Genomic DNA, 21417 nt, shown 5'->3' with positions numbered 1-21417 from the left:
CCTGACACCCGAGGACACTTCACCAGAAGCCAACTGGGACACAGAGAGGCAGCAGCAATACCGAAAAGTACAGGAGAGCGTGGAGCGTAGTCTCTGTCAAGCTAGGGAAAGACAAGAGAAAACTTACAACCAGTATGCTCCCGCTGTTCCCCTGGTGCCCGGAGAGCAGGTCTTGAAGAGGAAAAGACGGCTCCACAAGTTGGACGACCAATGGGAGAAGGACCCGTACACCGTACTGCCCTCAAGCCACGACAACCCAAAGGTCTGTACAATCAGTAAAGACGGAGGGGAAACCACAGCCATTGTATCCCGGGATCACCTAAAGAAGTGTCCCGAACAGCTACGGAACCCTGAAGAGGAACAAGAGGACCCTCGACCCGTAGAGGAAAGGGAAGATATGGTTAGTACTGTGCTCGGAGACTTCCCTCGGTCTTGGACTCAAGTCAATGGTGCTGTTGTGGTACCCGTCCTCACGTTCCTCCAACCAGCATCCCAAGTGCCTACGGAGACACAGGTAGAACTGGAAGAACAGCCGGTCCAGGAGGCAGAAGGCCCCACACAAGCAGACCAGGAAAATCAACCCTCTGCTTGTAGTGAGCCTGCCATACCCCTAGTGAGCCAAAGAGTCCCTAGAAGGCTGCCCAGTTTACCCTTGACAGCTCCTATACCCTGTAGCTCAGGACCAATCAACCAGCCCCGTAGGTCCACTAGGGTCACTAAAGGCCAGCTGCCCATACGGTGGAGGATCTAAATGTTCAAACTATTTTATTAATGTTTACCTGTTTATTGTTGCTTGTGTATAATTATGTGTTTCTAGTTATTTATAGGAGTCTTTGGTGGATTTACCGGGAATCCTTTGTGCATATAGTTGGAGCGTAACCCAGGACGGACTGAAAGACTGTTAAGGACTCGGGGCAGGACAGACCCCTACCTGGTTACGTCTCCCTGTGTTGGTGAAATGGACACACTTGTTTTCCTCAAAAGTTACACCCGGTTGCGGACACGCCGTGACCACCTTATGTGTTGTCTCTATCAGAATGTTATTGTTTGCACCTTGTTATGTTTACAAAAGTATGTTTAGTCCCGGAGTACTAACTTTCACTAGGGGGGAATGTGGCACCCCAGGGGTCTGGTCTCCACAGTAATAGCAATGTTATGTCTGAGAGCAGGTGGGAGGTCTCTTGGTCAGGAATCCTATGCATGCCACACCTCCTGCCCAGTCCTGGGAGGGGAAGAACTTCCCCTATATAAAGCTGGGGCTGAGGCAGGGTTAGTGAGAAGTAGAGTAGAGAAGAAGAGGAGTCCCAGACAGAGACATAGTCTGGTCTGGAGAGGAGCAGCTTAGGAAAGAAAGATCAGGAGCTCAGTGGGAGCAGTGCTAAAAGGAATCAGGGGCTGGCAGCTGAAGAGCTCGCCCTGATTGAAGAGTTACCACCGGACCCGGAGTCCGAGGCTGTGGGGATTAACCCAGACCCAGCAGCAGAAACCGCCCGGCAGGGGATTTCAGGTCCTCTGGCCAAGAAACCCGAAGGCACGGTCACACGCGTGGGACCAGCACCGCCGTCGTGGAGCGGAAGCCACTAGAAGGCCCCGAGTCACCGGCCATACGGGTGAGCACCACACGGTACACTCAGGGACGTGGGCTACCTTTACCCGCCTCTAGCAAGGAAGCCAGAAGAGTACAATTAGTTGGGGAGGCCTACAACTCCGCCTGGCCAAGGGGGATCCCATCTGCTCAAGGACTGACCAGGCCCCGACCGCTAGCCAGTACTCCGGGAGGGTCTATCTTTGTCACCAGTAAAGACCCTGAACTACACCGCATCGTCTCTGAGTGGTTCCTACTACCCCCATCATCCACGTCGGCTGCCCTGAGGCCATACCCCTCCCGTTGGGGGTTATACCATCCACGCTGCACCATCCTTCCACCGGCCTCAGCGGTCTGCCCTGCAGCGGCAGCTCCATAGCTGCATTCAACGGGTGGCGTAGTCATCCTACATCTACTGCTAATATACCGCCACTTAGTCTGACACCCTGGGCACGGACCGGGTCACCGCCACAAGGACTACTACCCCTATCCAGATCCGGCTCCGGGTATCCCTTGAACATGGCCCAGGGGGCGCGTCATATATACATGTGTATGTGCAGTGTGTGTGTGTGTATACATGTGTACGTGCAGTGTACGATGTGAATATATACTTGTGTATGTGCAGTGTATGTCTGTGTCTGTATATACATGTGTACGTGCAGCGTATGTGTGTGGTGTATACATGTGTATGCATGTGTGTGTTTATACATATGTATGTGCAATGTGTGGGTATATGTAGGAGAACGGAACACAGGAGAAAAACGCTGCAATACTGTGCGGTTTCCAGGAAGGAATGAAACTCTGCAGAACTGATCCGGAAGAGAGAAGTTGCAGGGGGGACGGATTCAGTCAGTGCTCCAAATCAGGTGACGGTAGCGAAGCTAGCCCTGGAGATAAAAAGCTGGCGCGCCTTAGGGCAGGTGGTTTTAGCGCCAAGAGAAGGGACAGTGAGTGCTGCAGATCCAGCAGCCGTGATAGCTGGCCGCAGCCATGTGTACCAGTGGGACCCAGACAACAACGGTCAAACACTGAAGATCCGAACGACACCGGTCAAGGTTCCCAACCCAGACGACGATGGTCAAGCACTGAAGATCAGAGTTACGCCAGTCAAGGTCCAGATTCCACCCATCAATGGTCAAGCACCGAAGATCTGAACAGAACTGGTCAAAGTTCCCAGTCCACAATGTCAGTCAACAGTCAAGGACAGGACGGGTGTCAAAGGAGTCCCGAGGATACCCGGCCAGGGATTTGTACCTGGGCCAGCGAGCAGAGGGGACGAGTGGGACGGGTCCCGTCACTTCCGACAGCGACTTACAGTACCAGGCGCGGGCAGAGGGAGGGCTGCCAGTCAGACGGGGTCTGGCAGACGCCAGAGCGGCCCAGAAAGAATTGATAGACTTTATCAAGAAGTGAGAGCAGCGGCTCCTCACTGGTCCAGAAAGCTGCTGAGGTTCTTCGAGACTGTCCCCGCCAAGTATATTATTTAACCCTCTCCCTCCCCACTAGGATTAGGTTGGACTGTAGGCCCACGTGTTCATTCTATATCCCTTATTGTATATTAATCAATATCTCTCTGTTTATATAATTGTTTCTTTTGTCATCTGATTCTGTGAATATTGTTCCTGCATAATCTGCCTCCAATAACAATCTTTTGCTCATATTAATCTGTTAAATAAAAGTAGATTGTAGATGAATGCAGCACGTTATCAGCAAATACTGGAGGCAAATTTGCACTCATCAGCCCGGACGTTGCGCATGGGACGTACTTGGACGTTCCAACATGACAACGATCCAAAAGACAAGGCCAAGTCGACCTGTCATTACCTACAGCAGAACAAAGTGAAGGTTCTGGAGTGGCCATCTCAGTCTCCTGACCTCAATATCATTGAGCCACTCTGGGGAGATCTCAAGCGCGCAGTTCATGCTAGAAAGCCCAGGAATTTACAGGAACTGGAGGCTTTTTTGCCAAGAGAAATGGGCAGCTTTACCATCTGAGAAATTAAAGAACCTCATCCACAACTACCACAAAAGGCTTCAAGCTGTCATTGATGTTAGAGGGGGCAATATACAGTATTAAGAACTGGGGTATGTGAACTTTTGATCAGGGTCATTTGGATGTTTTTGGTTGTCATTTAAGATTTAAAAAGAGAAAACACAGTAGTTTGACAATAAATGGCTTCACCCAACCAATAACCATGAGTGGAGAAAACGTGTTTTTGTTATCATTCATATTCTCTGAAACAAGGTCAAGAAAGGAAAAATTCTGCCGGGGTATGTAAACTTTTGAGCACAACTGTATATACATGTGTATGTGGAGGTGTGTGTGATGACATGATTGTATTTGAATAAATTATGGGTTTTTTTGTTCAAGAATAAATGTGGATTGTTGTCCATGGAAAGAAGATAAGACATCCCCTGAAAATAGCCCATCTTTTGGAGCAAAAAATAATATAAGACCCTGTCTTAGTTTCGGGGAAACACAGTAATAGCCTGGCAGATGACTATGAACTGAGTTGGTCTCAAAAACTGTTTTCTCATAATAAATATTTATCACCAATCCAAAAGTAAACGTAATACATGTTTTATCACTTGTGGTCCCGCTGCTAGGATCTTGACCAATCACAGGATGGGGTCTCGTGACTCCTTTTCTTTATTACCAGTGTACTTACCAGTAATACTGCAATGAGGAGAAGGTTGATTGCATGCTAAACTCTTCACATGTCTAATCTCTTAGCCAGCAATCTAATGTGTATGGGGATCTCATAAACCCAAAATGCCTGATTTCACCATGCCCAATCCATTCATTCCAAGGAAGATAAGCCTCCACCAGAAGTTTCTGATAGTGGCATACTCCCCTTCAAACATATACAATCTCAGCCGAGCTAAGCGTGCTTGTGTATTGGGGGTGTTGACAGAGAAAGCCAACAACTATCTAATGTGCATGACCAAGATAAGATGTGGAATTGGACATTCGATCCCCTTGACTGACAGATCTCTATATCCCTATAGCTAGGCTCACATTAAGGTATGAAAAAATCATCTGAATTTCTTCCAGGGTTAAAAAGGTGATTTTCATCTCAATTGTCATCCTTATGGGATCTGTTTTGGAAACATTGGCAGTTATAAAAAAAAAATTCAAGAACAAATACTGTTTTCCAATTTTAAAGAATTGCAATGTATCTGTAAAAATAAGAAGCTAAATGGTTGATGCGTATGGGATCTGATTTTTTTGACAACCCGCAGACTGAATAGGCGACTCTTATCCATCTCACAGAAGAGACTAGTGCTGAGATTGTTTTGACATAGAGATTCAATCCATGAAAAAAATAAAAACGCACAAATAAAAAGCCCAGTTGAGTAACAAAGGTCCGAGTGCTTTTAGTTTTTTCTCGGACAGCACTCAGACTAAAAATACGGTCATGTGAACTTCATTTAAATGTGTGTACAGGCGAAGACCTGTCACTCTAGAGGAGCGGGGTGAAGTCGCCAGAGTCCTGCCCAGTAAAGGTCTTCCGAGATGCACACTCCCTGGTCAGCTTTTCAAAGTATTTTTTTCTCTGAAAGCCTCATAGAGATCTGTCAGTCAAGGGGATCGAATGTCCAATTCCACATCTTATCTGAAAAAGCCTCATTTTCAGAAAAAGACATAAATGGCTGCAATAACACAGCCGGTGTGTGATTCATTCATGCTGCCTGTGATTTGGGAAGAATGAATAAGATGACAGGTTCCTTTTAAATAAACTTGACATATTTGGTACTGTCGTATAATAATTAATTAAATTTTTAATTAAAAGTTTTGATTTGGTTTAATTAATCACAATATTTGGAAAGAAAATAACCTTGCTATAAGTCTTTTGAAACTCCATGTTAAAGCCAATAATTGCTGCCTTGCAAAGCAATTTACAGATAATAATAATAATAATTTTTATTTATATAGCACCAATGTGGCGCCCCTGAGGGTTCGGTCGCCACAGAGTTATTGCATCTCATCCAGAGATGTGGTACCTCACTCTCAGGTAAGGAAGGAGTATGGCTCAGGACCCTAACACCACCATTCACTGCACCACATTTCCGGGGGACAGGGCGAGATTGCTCCTACGGGAGAGCACAGTCCCTGATCCCTGGCTGGAGTGTGGAGGAACCACTTAGAGAGGGGGAACTATGTAGTGGATGGGTGGAGGACGTAGATCCTGGGAGCACTGGTGAAGGAGGTATAAAAACAGGGAACCATCTTAGATCAGGGGTTGGGTTGTTGAGTTCAGACAGTCAGAGGAGGAAGGTGACAGGAGCAGGGGATCTGCATGAGCTCTGCTCCAGAGGCGGGCCTAGTCAGGAGGCCTGAGCCTGAGAAGAGAGGAGAGGGAGCAGGAAGGCTCCAGGAACCGAAGGGACCCCAGGGGTACAGGCCGTGCAGCAAGCCACCCGTACGCCCGCCGCTTCCAGAAAGTAGGGGGGGTCAGGCCAGAAAAAGGGAACCGGTCCCTCAACTAGCACGGAGCCACAAGGCCCAAATAGGAAACCGGAGGCTGCAGCACTTCAAGTACCGCAGTCCACAAGTCCACACCAGTACACTAAGAAGGTAGCCGCATAGGACCCAGGGGACGGAACAGACGTTGCCCGCCAAGGCCCGAGGATACCGGATAGAAGTGTCGCTAGGTGTGAGGTGCAGGGAGCAGGCCAGAGAGAGGACACACAGAAGGGGGTCCTGTAAAATGCTCCGTAGTTACCTGAGGGTCGGCTGAACCCCTCACTGCGTGAACATAGGATGCCGTGGGCCTTGCACTGGCGCCTGTAACTGGAACTGCTATAATCGTAAGTAAAGACCCTGGGACTGCACTATCTGACTCCGTGTTATTACTGACTACCTGCACCATAACCACCATCATCTACACTCGCTGCCCTGGAGCTACACTCTTCCTGTGGGGAGTTACACTACCTTAGCTGCTATACCACTGGCTTCAGAGGACTGTTCCGCAGCGGCGGCTCCTATTGACCGCATTCCACAGGTGGCGTAGTCGGACATTAAACACCTTTACACATAGACTACCCTTGGTTTGACCGCCCTGGGCCACGGACCGGGTCGGCGCCACGGTGACTACAACCCCCAGCGTCTACAGACCCGGATCCGGGTACCCCACGGCTCAGGGGGCGCGTCACCAACATACTCCGCAGCACTTTACAATTAAGCGGGGACATGTACAGACAATAAATTCAATACAAGGTAAGACAGTTTAAACAGTTACATTAGGAGTGAGGTCCCTGCTCGCAAGCTTACGTCTACAAGATAGTCACATTAAGCAAAAGTTTCCTGCACAGAACTTGTTAGACAAACCATGGGATAAAAAATGAGAAAAGCATTTAATCACCTAGGGATCAACGAGAGCTACGGTTAAAAATCGCCTGTGTGGCTTAGACCACAAGTGATATAACATGATCTTTATGAAAACTGCTAAAAATGGTTCTGCATACAGCTATGAGTGATGTAAGAATTTAAAGTGACCATGTAGTTTTAATAACCTTTTGAAGGACGTATTTGCAGAATCTATGATACGCAACACCTCCCTAAATGTAAACCCAATGAGCATTTGACGCCGTACAATTGTATAAGTCCCTATCGCTATTGGAGTGCACCAAGGATTTTTAATTCGAGAAAAACTGTGGATTTCAGCTCACAGTCTCCCCCTGAAACTTTCCTTTGACATGTTGACTTATCAGAATATATTTAAGAGAGGTGGACTACTTTTTTAGTTCTATTACCAGAATAACAACAGTTCTTTCTTTAAGGCAGAACTCACATAAAGTGGTAGCTGCATGCCTACTGAGAAAACCACTAAATTGTGTCTGTTGGAATCAAAATTCTTTTCACATAATTAATGGAGGATCTTAAAGGTGTTGTCCGGTCTGAAGCTACAAGCCTGCAATCACTCTATATGACTGCAGATTTGTGAATCCTCATATCACGCAGTGTGCACCATGTGAGGATTCTCCGATGCCAGGAGCGGGCAGTCATGTGACCACAAGTATGAGTTATGGCTGGATCAATCTAGCGCACGCGATGTGAGGATTCACAAGTCAGCAGTCATATAGAGTGATTGCAGACTTGTAACTTAATACCGGACAATCCCTTTAAGCCCCCCATACACATTAGACTAAAGGCTCATTAAGATGTCAGTGGATTTCGATCTGATCTCAGACCACAATATACAGGTTGGTCGCGGGTCTCCCAACCTGAGTGTGACAGCGAGATAGAAATATATGAAGTTGTCACACTCGGGAGAGCCTCGGCCAGTCTTGTGCTTTAGCAGTCCATGCTCGGACAGATTGGCACGGACGTCTGAATGAGCCTTAACATTAGCTGAACCTGAACATATCAACGGATTTACGCCGTGTATGGGGGTCTCCCAACTGTTCCCCGATGATGATGCTGAAGGACAGAAGAATCTGTGTGTCCGATTATAGACTGCTGATCCTTTTTGTTCTCTAAGAGATAAGTCACTGCCAGAGGAGTCTGACAACATCTCCCAGATAGAGGACACAGGAGCATTCAGCAGAGTGATTGCTGAAATGTATCGGAAAGCCGGAGCAATAGCTGCAGCCGAACAATTGTTTGGCCAACGATTCTCTAAATTGTATGGGGGCTTTAGTCTTTTAGACAGTGGAGTGTACCAAGAGAGATAGCCCTATGTATTATAGTTACATCAACATGATGTAATAATTGATTTAATTGATTTATGCTTTACATTTTATTTTTTTGAGTCTTTTTGTATAAGTGGTAGATCTATATCAACATGCTTGGTCTAGAAAAGTCAGTAAAAGATCCAAAAAGAAAATAAGGAGATATACATAGGCTTTGCTCACACTTTTTTTTTGAGCTTCCACTATAGTTTTTTTGTCAATTGCTGTAAAACCCATAGAAAACTTAGATGACCTCCCTTATAGGGAGGATTCAACAACAGATCTTTCACAGTGCCACGACTGTTATCAATGGAAGCCATGACACCAGAAAAGACATAGCCTTATCCATTCCCAGGGGTCTATCCGAAGCTGACCAGAACGCCTGTAAATATTGATTCAGCATTGTGATTGACATGCCTTTTTCCTTACCTCTTCATATCCTGTATGTTTTTGTTTCAAACCTATAAAAAAAAATAACATTTCTGAATTAGAAAATGCTCATCGCCACATATTAAACAGGACAGTATCTATTACAATTGCCTTAATGAAACACATATCATCCAGAGAAGCTAAATGAGCGATACTTTCTGATGTGGAAGCATTTTCACAATGTACTTTACATTCCATCTTCCTTTTACATAACTATTATTATTGTGGTTGTCATGGGAATAGCACTGAGAATAGCAGAGCCCGAGGAGGAGACAGAAGGCTTATTTGTCTTGTCAGGAGTACGGCTCTTACAATAGATTTCTACTGATCCTTCAGTTCAATTTATGCAAACCATTTTATCCACAATGTGCATTAAAGCTGTAATCCCATATAATTGGCCAGAAAACAACATTTAGCAAAAAGATTAATTGCCTTGCTGGATTAGTCAAACACTACAGCAATGCTACAAACTACTTTTTGGATTGTTTTCTGTCTCTAGACAAGAACTAACATCCTTATTCCCCTTCATCTAATTTTTCTACATTTCGATTAAATATATTTTTAGTGTCATTGAGAGCAGGACCAGTCTACACTGTACATTGTCATGGGCACAGTGAGCTTGGACCTACAATCGTAGGCCGCATTCACACATCCATGTGCTCTCCCATTCTTATAATGAATAGCACACGGACCCATTGAGTTAATTGATCCATATACACATCCATTTTAAAAACTGATTTGTATGTCCAATCAATTAGCTTCATAAGTCTTATATTAATCCCTTTTGCAGACCAGACTCGGTCATCAAATTCTATGGGGATCCATTACAAACAAATGAAAAATGGAAGACATAGGGCCCAATTCATCAAGATCAGAGTCAGACGCTCCTAATTCATGAAGGGGTATCTTCATGGAGCAGGAGCGTTGGACGAGTGGTGTATGCTCGTGTCCTTTTTATCCCTGGAAAGCGTAGTCTGCTGTTAATCACAGCAACTAATGTATGTTAAGGTTGCTTTTTTTGTCCCAAAAAAAGTTAATTGCCATCTGTCTGCTTTACAGTTTCATCATCTTTATAAATAATAAACTAAGGGTAAAATAAGTATAAAATGTATTTTGTGTTGAAAAAATAGCATTGCATGAACATTGCTCTACTACTCAGCTGTGATTTGTTTATTAAATGAATAAATCAAATCCATTGAACATTGCACATGTCTAAATATCAAATCCAACTGTGTCAAACACAAAAATCCAGAGAGCAATAAGTCTTTTCAGTGCTCTTTCCCCTATTCCCCAGAACACCTGTCAGATAATGGTGTTAGTACTTTCCTGGCCGGAAAAGTGATAGAATTATAAACTAAATACCCTAAATACTGTCTGATCACAAAGCTCCCATGACATAAATGATATTTAAGCCTTTGTTTTCAATTATTTCCATCTACAGAAATGCATTTACTACCAATAAGAGAACGCAGCTTTTCAGATGGATAATCCTTTATTGGCGAGTTTTAATGTCTGTATATACAGTGGGGGAAATACGTATTTGATCCCTTGCTGTTTTTGTAAGATTGCCCACTGACAAAGACATGAACAGTCTATAATTTTAAGGGTAGGTTAATTTTAACATTGAGAGATAGAATATATATAAAAAAATCAAGAAAATTACATTGTATAAATAAGATACATTTTTTGCATTTTACAGTGAGAAATAAGTATTTGATCCCCTACAAACTATTATGAGTTCTGGCTCCTACAGACCAGTTAGACGCTCCTAATCAACTCGTTACCTGCATTAAAGACAGCTGTCTTACATAGTCACCTGTATAAATGACTCCTGTCCACAGACTCAATTAATCAGACCCTAAACTCTACAACATGGGCAAGACCCAAGAGCTTTCTAAGGATGTCAGGGTCAAGATCATAGACCTGCACAAAGCTGGAATGGCCTACAAAACCATAAGTAAGACGCTGGGTGAGAAAGAGACAACTGTTGGTGCAATAGTAAGAAACTGGAAGAAATACAAAATGACTGTCAATCGTCATCGATCTGGGGCACCATGCAAAATCTCACCTTATGGGTATCCTTGATCATGAGGAAGGTGAGCGATCAGCCTAAAACTACACGGGGGGAACTTTTTAATGATCTCAAGGCAGCTGGGACCACAGTCACCAAGAAAACCATTGGTAACACATTACGCCTTAAAGGTTTAAAATCCTGCAGTGCCCGCAAGGTCCCTCTGCTCAAGAAGGCACATATGCAGGCCCGTCTGAAGTTTGCCAATGAACATCTGGATGATTCTGTGAGTTATTGGGAGAAAGTGCTGTAGTCAGATGAGACAAAAATTGAGCTCTTTGGCATTAACTCAACTCGCCGTGTTTGGAGGAAGAAGGACGATGAGTACATCTCTTAGAACATCGTCCCAACCGTGAAGCATGGTGAGGTAAACATTATACTTTGGGGCTGCTTTTCTGAAAAGGGGACATGACGACTGCACCGTATGGAAGGAAAGATGGATGGGGTCATGTATCGCGAGATTTTGGCCAACAACCTTCTTCCCTCATTAAGAGCATTGAAGATGGGTCATGGCTGGGTCTTCCAGCAAGACAATGACCCAAAACATACAGCCACGGCAACAAAGGAGTGGCTCAAAAAGAAGCACAGTAAGGTCATGGAGTGGCCTAGCCAGTCTCCAGATCTTAATCCCATAGAAAACTTATGGAGAGAGTTGAAGCTCCGAGTTGCCAAGCGACAGCCTCAAAATATGAATGATTTAGAGATGATCTGCAAAGTGTAATGGGTCTGGGAGGTGGAACCTCAGAGCAACTATACAAAGGGGCAGTCCTTCTAAGGAAGCGGGTGGCTCCCAGGGAAGGCGGGCAGGTAGTCACGGCAAGTGACAGGGACAGTCTCTGGGTAGAAGGGCAGGAGGTCACGGCAAGTGACGGGGACAGTCTCTGGGTAGAAGGGCAGGAGGTCACGGCAAGTGATGGGGACAGTCTCTTGAGGCAGGTAGCAGGTAGGCGCTCCCAGGTGAGTGGGCAAGAGTCTCTGGACAGGCAGGTGGTCACGGCAAGTGACGGCAGAGCCTCCAGGTAGGCTAGCAGACAGAAAGCAGGTGAGCGCTCCCAGGTGAGCGGGCAAGAGTCTCTGGACAGGCAAGTGGTCATGGCAAGTGACGGCAGAGCCTCCAGGTAGGCTAGCAGACAGGTAGCAGGTGAGCCCTCCCAGGTGAGCGGGCAAGAGTCTCTGGACAGGCAAGTGGTCATGGCAAGTGACGGCAGAGCCTCCAAGTAGGCTAGCAGATAGGTAGCAGGTGGGCGCTCCCAGGTGAGCGGGCAAGAGTCTCTGGACTGGCAGGTGGTCACAGCAAGTGACGGCAGAGCCTCCAGGTAGGCTAGCAGGCAGGTAGCAGGTGAGTGCTCCCAGGTGAGCGAGTAAGAGTCTCTGGACAGGCAGGCAGGTATCAGGCAGGTATCTTGCAGGTACTTCCTGGTCCGCAGGCGGACTGATCCATAGACAGACTGGCAGGTACTGGTAGGCAGACTGTGGGACCACAGGATTGCAAGCAGGTAAGCAGATATCAGGCGGGTAACAAGCAGGAATCTGGCAGGTGACTGGCAGGTAACTGGTAACGGGACCTGAAGGCTGAAGCAGAGGTGAAAGGCTTTGCAACAACATTGCTCGGGCACCTCCATTTTGGAGGAGGTGCCTTATATATGGTGTGGTACTCCGGCCATTGGCCGGGGACTCCTTAGGACGGCGCGCGCGGCCCCTTTAAGAGAGGGGGAGCGACCGCGCGCCCTAAGCACAGAGGCCGGGAAGCAGCGCGCGCTGCCAGCAGAGAGGGAGGAAGACGCCGGGCACGGAGCGGAGAGGTGAGGGGAACGGCGTCCCTGCCTAGCAGGAGGCAGGGACGTCGACGCTACACAAAGAGGAGTGGACCAAAATTCCTCCTGACATGTGCGCAACCCTCATCATCAACTACAAAAAACGTCTGACTGCTGTTCTTGCCAACAAGGGTTTTGCCACCAAGTATTAAGTGTTGTTTGCCAGAGGGGTCAAATACTTATTTCTCACTGCAAAATGCAAAAAAAAATTATCTAATTTATACAGTGTGATTTTATTGATTTTTTGGGGGGTATTCTATCTCTCAATGTTAAAATTAACCTAGCCTTAAAATTATAGACTGTTCATGTCTTTGTCAGTGGGCAAACTTACAAAAACAGCAAAGGATCAAATAATTATTTCCCCCACTGTATGTACAGTTTTTTGTGCTACTCATCAGTTAAAAAAATCTTTAATCTAAACCGACACAAACGTTCAAAAAGAAGAACTGTGTGTGGGAAAAGATAATCTTATCTAGCCATTAGTTTTGCGACAGAATATATGTTAATATCTATTGTCGTAATGAGAAGAAGACAGGCACAAAAAAGTTGCAAATTTAGAGAATATTAAAATGGTTGAATATGCAGAGGACTTTCCAAAAGCAAAATCTACTGCATATTCCAGCACCCACATTTTGGATGACATTTTATGACATCTCATCCATACATGGCCGAGTAAACCTGCAGCGTAAATTGCAAAAACCAAAAGAAGACCCTTAAAAAAATACCTTTAATAATTTCTTTTAGAAAAAAGATACTCAATAGTACCTATGGAACAGAGTTTACACACAAAAGCAAATATATATTTTGATATACCTCAATTATCCTACAAAGGGAGGGATGTATAACCACGATCCAAAATTGCCCTAGGTCACCCTAGTAGTAGATAATAACCCACCTAAAAGCCGAGTATTTAGTACACCCTAAGGGTTCGAATGATGTCCCCACTCATCAGTGGGTATAGCTAAACTCTCCCTATATCCCCATGCACACACAAGTGAAAAATATCAAAATAGAAAAATATAAATAAATTGCAAAGCGTCAGATCAAGTAACAAGATGCCAGTCACATACAATATCAAAAATGGACTAAATGGAAAATAGCCCGTTACACATGGCAATCAACTATACAAAATAGACTTAATCAACTATCGCCCGCAAGATGCCAATCACATACAGTATCAGAAATGGACTCAATTGAAAATAGCCCGTTACACGTGGCAATCACATATACAAAAATGCACAGTGCTTTTTGAATTATGGAAGCACACATTTGCTGTGCACCTACTATTCGAACCCTTAGGGTGTACTAAATACTCGGCTTTTAGGTGGGTTATTATCTACTACTAGGGTGACCTAGGGCAATTTTGGATCGTGGTTATACATCCCTCCCTTTGTAGGATAATTGAGGTATATCAAAATATATATTTGCTTTTGTGTGTAAACTCTGTTCCATAGGTACTATTGAGTATCTTTTTTATAAAAGAAATTATTAAAGGTATTTTTTTAAGGGTCTTCTTTTGGTTTTTGTTGCTTAGTTTTGTACCCTGGTTTTCCAACTTTTGTTGGTCTTTGTTGGTTTGTTTTGCAGCGTAAATTGACCAGAGCTGCCAATTTGATATCCACAGCCTATTAATTTATGTTATGGATACCCCCCTTCGACTTCTCCCTTTATGATCCAAAGGTGTAAATGCAGTCATGCGGCTGCAGAATTTGTGCAGCGGAAACCGCAGCACTGGACCCACAGTTTAGTGCAACTATTGCCATAGCGAATTTGATGCAAAATTTCTGTAGCAGAAATTCCTCTGTGAATATGTCCAATGTTAATGTACCATTAAAAGTTATTTCCATCATATGCTGGGAGCCGCCTCTGTGTCAAGAACAGAGCTCCAGCGTGCTCAGCTGACAGATGAAAGATCCTCATTAGTGATGAGCGAGTATGTTCTGTTAACCCTTTCAGCAAGGATGCTCGGGTGCTCGCCGAGTATCTTCAGCGTGCTCGGGTGCTATGTTTTAGTCACTCCGCGCTCATGATTTGCGACTGTTTGACAGCTTTAATACATGTGAGGAAAGCATAAGAAACAGGCATTCCTCACATGTATTAAAGCTGTCAAACAGTCGCAAATCATGAGCGCAGAGTGACTCAAACATAACACCCGAGCACGCCGAAGATACTCGGAAAACACCCGAGCATGCTTGTAAATCTCGAGTAACGAACATGCAAATCACTAATCCTCATCTATCATAAGGTACATTTGTGGTATATTTTGTGAATTTGCCATAAATATAATCGATGCCAATAATCCTTAACGGATATATTCTCACATAGAATATTTCCTCTGGAAATTCTTCCACTGCAAATTTTTGTGGCGATCTGTGTTACATGTGGACTTTTTCTGCATTTTGTTGCGGATTTGCCGCAGATTTCACCTTTTGCATAAGGGCTCGCTCACACTGGCGTATGTTCTCTCATGTGAGAGAATCAGGCCGACTATGCTAATGACTCTCGGCTCAAATTCGAGTTTGATCCCAGTGTCATCTGAATGTGATTAGATTCTCTCGCATGAGAGAATCACAGCACCGGTGCAGAGAAGATGGAGAACATTATTTCTCCGTTTTCTCCATTGTCTCTGTGAGCATATATCAGACTGCACTCGGATGAAATTCAAGTGCAGTCCGATGTCTCACATACATCCATAGACATGTATGGGTGCACGTGATCCGAATATCGGAGACACTCGCAGCTTGCCGAATCAGCATGAGAAAATAACCGCACATCTGTACTGCCCCATAGTATAACATTGGGCTGAGTGCTATCTGATAACATTGGATAGTACTCGGCCGTGCTATAAGCCAGTGTGAGCGAGGCGTTAAAGTCAAATCTGCAATGAAAATCATTAGTAGAAATTCTGATTATAATCTGCATTGCAGGTTATTTTCTGCTGGGGGATTTTTTCTACAATATGTAACACGTGATTTGCTGATGTTGTACGCTGTGGATTTTCCTTCTTAAATCAGGACAGTAAATTTGCAGTACCATCAGTGTACATTCATGCAACTCTGCGGCTCAAGTGTTGTCTGTGAAAAAAAAACCTGACGGCACTTGAACAAATTTTATTCAACACAATTGTTTGGTTTTTTTCGCTTGGACTTAAAGTTCAAATGAAAAACTTCTCAGCATCTCAGCATGTACTATTCTCTTCCGTATTTTGGATGAGAATCACCTATTCAAGCTTATGGTTGCATAAAAAAAAATCGGATCCCATACGCATTAACCCTATAGCATCCGATTGTTACAGATACATTGCAATTCTTCAGCAAAGGGAACTGTATTTGGTCTTGTAAAATGTAATAACTCCTGATGTATAAAAAAAAAGGACACAATACGGATGACAATACAGATGAAAAATCATATGTTTCTGCTGTAAGAGAATTGTACTATTTTTTACATGCTTGTGTGAATTTAACCTTACAGACCTATATTCTGTACTTCAGATACAAGCTATATTGTAGCTGTATTGCTCCCACTCTTCTCACATAATACAGGGTCTGCTGTCCACTGATAGAATGAAGGTTTTTAAAATAGCACTAGGGCTGGTTTCCCACAAGTATAATATAAGCACATTTTTGTACTTGTACAGTATTACACGTGCAAATCCTAGACCAATGATCCTAACTAGTCTTGCAGCCCTGGGGTCCTGGGTTCAAAACCACAAAGGTCAACATCTGCAAGGAGTTTGTATCTTCTCCCCTTGTTTGCGTGGGTTTCCTCCAGGTTCTCTGGTTTCCTCCCACACTCCAAAGATACTGATAGGGAACGTAGATTGTGAGCCCCAATGGGGACAGCGATGATAATGAAAATAATGGCGCTATATAAGTAAAATAAATTAAATAACTATTATCATCATAGTGCATTAGACCCAAGCCTGGCTCTTGATTTGCATCCCTTGTATTAATCTAAACTACGAGTCATACTAATCCTAAACTTAATTGTTTTAGCACTAGTGTGGTCACAGGATGCATTTACAATTCCAGCATTACATTATGATGAATTTCCAGTAATAGAATTAGATTAGGAAATGGCTCCAATAATGTTTCTCACTAAATCATAATTCTTTGCTTACAAATAAAAGGCTAAATTAAGGCTTTGAAAGCTAAACTTGTTCCACAATGAGTTACATCATTTTAGGTATAAATATTTAGATATCTAGGATGAAGTCTGTTTGTCATTGAATCCCAACATGTAATATGGTGCAGTATACTAAAATTATGCTACAGTTGAAACCAGGAGTTTACATACACTATATAAAAAGACAAATCTGCATGTTTTTCTCAATATCTGGCATGAAATCAGAATATACCTTTCCTGTTTTAGGTCAATTAGGATTAACATAATTTTTAATATTTGCCAAATGCCAGAATAATGAGAGAGAGAGAATGTTTTAGGCTGTGTGCCCACGTAGCGTTTTTCAAGAGTTTATGCTGCGGAAGTTCGCATGGATTTATATAGTGTGGCCTAGTTGTCAAGCACTTTCCAAGTGATGCTATCGCCTGGAAAGCGCTTGTCAATCTGCATGCGGAAACGCATGTGAATCCGCATGTGGATCCGCATGTATTCTGCAGGAAAAACGCATGCACAATCTGCATGCGTTTTTTCTGCCAGGGAGATGCAGAAATGCTGCAGAAATTTTCTGCTTCATTTCTGCATCGTGGGCACATAGCCTTAAGGCATTTTTATTACTTACTGCAAAGTCAAAAGTTTACATACATTTCATTAGTATTTGGTACCATTGCCCTTAAACTGAATGACTTGGGTCAAACATTTGGGATATCCTTCCACAAGCTTCTCACAATAGTTGGTTGGAATTTGGGCCCATTCCTCCTGACAAAACTGATGTAACTGATCCAGGTTTGTAGGTCGGCTTGCTCACCTGCCTTTTCAGCTTTGCCCATCAATTTTCAGTAGGATTGAGATCAGGGCTTTGTAATGGCCACTCCAAAACATTGACTTTGTTTTCCTTAGGCCACTTTGTTACCATTTTGGCAGTATGCTTCGGGTCATTGTCCCTTTGGAAGACCCATTTCCGCCCAAGCTATAACTTCCTGGCTGATATATTGAGATGTTGCTTCAGTATTGCCACATAATCATCTTTTCTCATGATACCATCTATTTTGTGAAGTGCATCAGTCCCTCCTGCCGCAACACGACCCCACAACATGATACTGCCACCCCCGTGTTTCACAGCTGGGATGGTGTTCTTAGGCTTCCAAGCTTCTTCCTTTTTCCTCCAAACGTACAATTTTAGTTTCATCAGACCACAGGACATGTCTCCAAAAATGAAGGTCTTTGTTCCTGTGTGCATTTACAAGCATTAATCTGGCTTTTTTATGTTTATTTTGGAGTAATGGCTTCTTACTGTCAGAGTGGCCTTTCAGCCCATGTTGTTACAGTACTCGTTTCACTGTGACTATCGACACAATCTTACCAGCTTCAACCATCATCTTCACAAGGTCTTTTGCTTTTGCCCTTGGGTTGATATGCACATGCCGGACCAAAGCACGTTCATCTCTGGGACACAGAACCCATCTCCTTTCTGAGTGGTAAGATGGCTGGACATTCCCATCTGGTTTGTACTTGCATATAATTGTTAGTACAGATGAACGAGGCACATTCAGGTATCTTGAAATTGTACCCAAAGATGAGCCAGACTTGTGCAAGTCCACAATTCTCTTTCTGATATCTTGGCTGATTTCTTTAGACTTTCCCATGATGATATTTATTTATTTATTATTTATGCTACACAAAGAAGCAGTGTGTTTCAGGTGTGCATTAAAATACATCCACAGGTGTGTCTCTAATTAACTCAGATGTTGCCGAAAAAATCAGAAACTTCCAAACACATGACATCATCATATGGGCAGCCCAGAATTGTTTAAAGGCATAGTAATCTTAGTGCATGTAAACTTTTGACTTTGCAGTAAGTAATAAAAATGCCTTAAACATTCTCTCTCTCTCATTATTCTGGAATTTGGCAAATAGTACATTTAACTGGATTTTCTTTTTATTTAAAGGGGTTGCCTGGGACCTTAACATTGATGGCATGTCCTTAGGATTGGTCATCAATGTCTGATCGGTGGGGGTGGGACATCCAAAACTCGTACCGATCAGCTGTTCTCGGTGTCCGCGGAGGCTGGAACTGCTCAGTTACAGAATAGTGGCCGTGGCTGGGTACTGTACATCCACCCCATATTGATTTGAATGGGGCGGATGTGCAGTACCCGCAAAGACCACTACAAAGTAGACGGGACTGTACTGTGTGGCTCCACAACTGAGCAGTTCTGGCCGTCGCTGACACGGATAACAGCTAATCGGTGGGGGTGCCGGGTGTCGCACCCCCAACGATCAGACATTGATGACCTATCCTAAGGATAGGAAATCAATGTTAAAGTCCCAGACAACCCCTTTAAATTGAGTATCTCCGCCAGTTGGCGCTGCTTCACTGATTCTGAAACATTTTCTTTTTCATCAATGCCTCTCCATTCCAATGTTATGTCCCCGTAGTAATGATGTAAATTTTACCATCAACCAACTGGACGCATACCACAGAACATCTCTGTGGGCGCAGCTATGATTTGATTGGTCACCATCAGAGGAGCAAAAGCAAACGCCCACAGAGAAGTTCTGTGCTATACGTTGGTTGAAGGAAAAATTGGCACCATTACCGAGGGCCATAACTTTGGATTGGAGGGGCACAGAAAAAAAGAAAAGCTGTTCCAATATAAGTGGAGCAGCACCAGCTGGAGGAGGTTCTCAGCCTAAACTAAAAATTCCAGTGAAAGGTCCCTTTAAATCATTTATAAACCACAGCACAATATAACAGTTTGTATTCTTGGAGCAGTCGAATGGACATGCGATACAGAAACAGGTCTACACTTCACACAAGCAACGGTTGTCACATCGAGACCTACCCACTGTGTGGCCCTGATGTGAGGAGTTATTACGGATGAATACACAAGCCTGTCACCTCAAGGAACCCTGGAGACAAGAATTCAGTTTGGCAGCTTTTATCCAGCCCCTTGGGGACTTTAATTCAATTGCACAAAAGCATCACACATTTCAGTATGCCAGAGCAGGGACCCGATTACAGCATGGCTGATTTATCAAGGATCTTATAATGATGCTCACACATATATTTACAGTATCTTGTAATAATCACTAATGACCTTTAACTGAAACGCACTGGACGCTTCCGGTAAACCATGAACATATGAGTAAGATCAAGATAGCAAAGACCACAAATGTCTGCAATATCCTCACCCGATTATACTAAAGATTTACACTCCCTGTTGTTTTGCCCTTATCTGTGATCCCCGGCCTGCAACACATCTGTATGAGATGCATTAAATGGGCTTATGCAAAGTGTTAACCCTGGGAATGATGGATCCTGGTGTCTCACCCTAGCAGTAGTGCCCCGCTGCACACCTGCCTTATTCCACAAGCAGAGCATGGCTGCAGGCTACATAGAATGGAAATGGGGAAGGGTCATTGTTTTCTGCATGGAGTAAAAACCTATCGAAATCCTCTTTGTACTATGGTAAGGCTGAGGAAAGAGGCACTTACCCAGGCGACAAAAGGCCTCTGTGGCTGCTTGCCTTATGTTCTGCATGATGGACACAGAGCGAGAGAGAAGAGAGAAAACAGGGAGAGAAAGAGAGAGATCGAAAGAGAGGCAGGCTGCTGTGTTCATCACTGCGCTAGCTGTGGTATAGATAGACTGGGGAAGGATAGTGCAGTATATGGGCACGGAAGGGAGGAAAGAGAGATAAACCTTATAATGACTGCAGTGTTGGGTTATCATTTATTAATCGTCTATTTGCCTACATTTTTTACAAGCTACAGTAATAGCTATAGGACGTAAGCCGGTGTCTATGAGATGTTCCCTCACTAACTGTATTTATAAAGGGTTATTGTCCATATACTTGTACAATAGTCACGTCACTATGTATACTGAATACAGTATGATGATGTCTGAAAAAGTAAAAGGGAAGAAGAACTAACGCAGCATAACGAGTTGGCAAACTTCCTTTCTACTCTGCATAGATTAGGCCTATTAGGCACAGCTTTGGCCCCTACAATCTGAACTTAAAGGGAATCTGTCACCAGGTTTTTTCTACCTTATCTGACGGCGGCAGGAAAAGAGACCCTGATTTCAGCGATGTATCACTTCGTTTACTGGGAGCAGCAGTTGTGACTGCTTTGGATGTAGCATGTAGCAGAGCTCAGGAAGCTTCCCCCGCTCACACCACAGCATTCTGTATACACTGTATATTGACAGTGAGCTGCTTATCAGAGGAGGGGACCTGGTCGGACTGGTCAGACTTTGGGCCGAGCAGTGATAATCTCATGGAGATGAACAGGGCTGCCATCAGGGCATTGCTGCCCTTACTGTTGTATGGGGCCCAGTGAACAGCATACAGGGATCGTATAAGAGGTAAGTATGAAAACTTTATTTTTTTATAGAATTAAATGGTCTTGGGGACAGTACATGATGAACTGGGAGTGGGGGAGAGCTAATGATGAACTGGAAGTGGGGGGTAGCTAATGATGAACTGGCAGTGGGGTGTAGCTAATGATGAACTGGGAGTGGGGGGTAGCTAATGATGAACTGGGAGTGGGTGGAGCTAATGATGAACTCGGAATGGGGGGCTAATGATGAATTGGGAGTGGGGGGAACTAATGATGAACTAGGAATGGGAGCTAATAATGAACTGGGAGTGGGGGAGGGGAGCTAATGATGAACTGGGAATGGGGGGTGGGGAGAGCACATGATGAACTGGGAGTGGGGT

The 21417-nt window shown here is 44.2% G+C and overlaps 1 protein-coding gene across 1 annotated transcript in view; it reads right to left on the bottom strand.

The window, feature by feature from the left end:
- Nucleotides 1-20373, bottom strand: part of CDK15 (cyclin dependent kinase 15) — a 238383-nt gene extending 218010 nt beyond the window's left edge. Inside the window, exons 1-2 of the mRNA XM_073646449.1 lie at nucleotides 20192-20373; nucleotides 8690-8721 (exon numbers count right to left, since the gene is read on the bottom strand). Coding sequence (XP_073502550.1) covers nucleotides 8690-8721; nucleotides 20192-20318 — 159 coding nt within the window. The 5' untranslated portion in view covers nucleotides 20319-20373. The remainder of the gene's footprint in view (nucleotides 1-8689; nucleotides 8722-20191) is intronic.
- Nucleotides 20374-21417: the final 1044 nt, after the last annotated feature.

Source organism: Phyllobates terribilis, unplaced genomic scaffold (genome assembly GCF_046119375.1).
Source record: "Phyllobates terribilis strain yellow unplaced genomic scaffold, ASM4611937v1 Scaffold_9__5_contigs__length_417890890, whole genome shotgun sequence".
Lineage (NCBI taxonomy): Eukaryota > Metazoa > Chordata > Amphibia > Anura > Dendrobatidae > Phyllobates > Phyllobates terribilis.
Note: the sequence above shows the minus strand (reverse complement) of the source record. Positions and strands in the feature narration are given on the sequence as shown.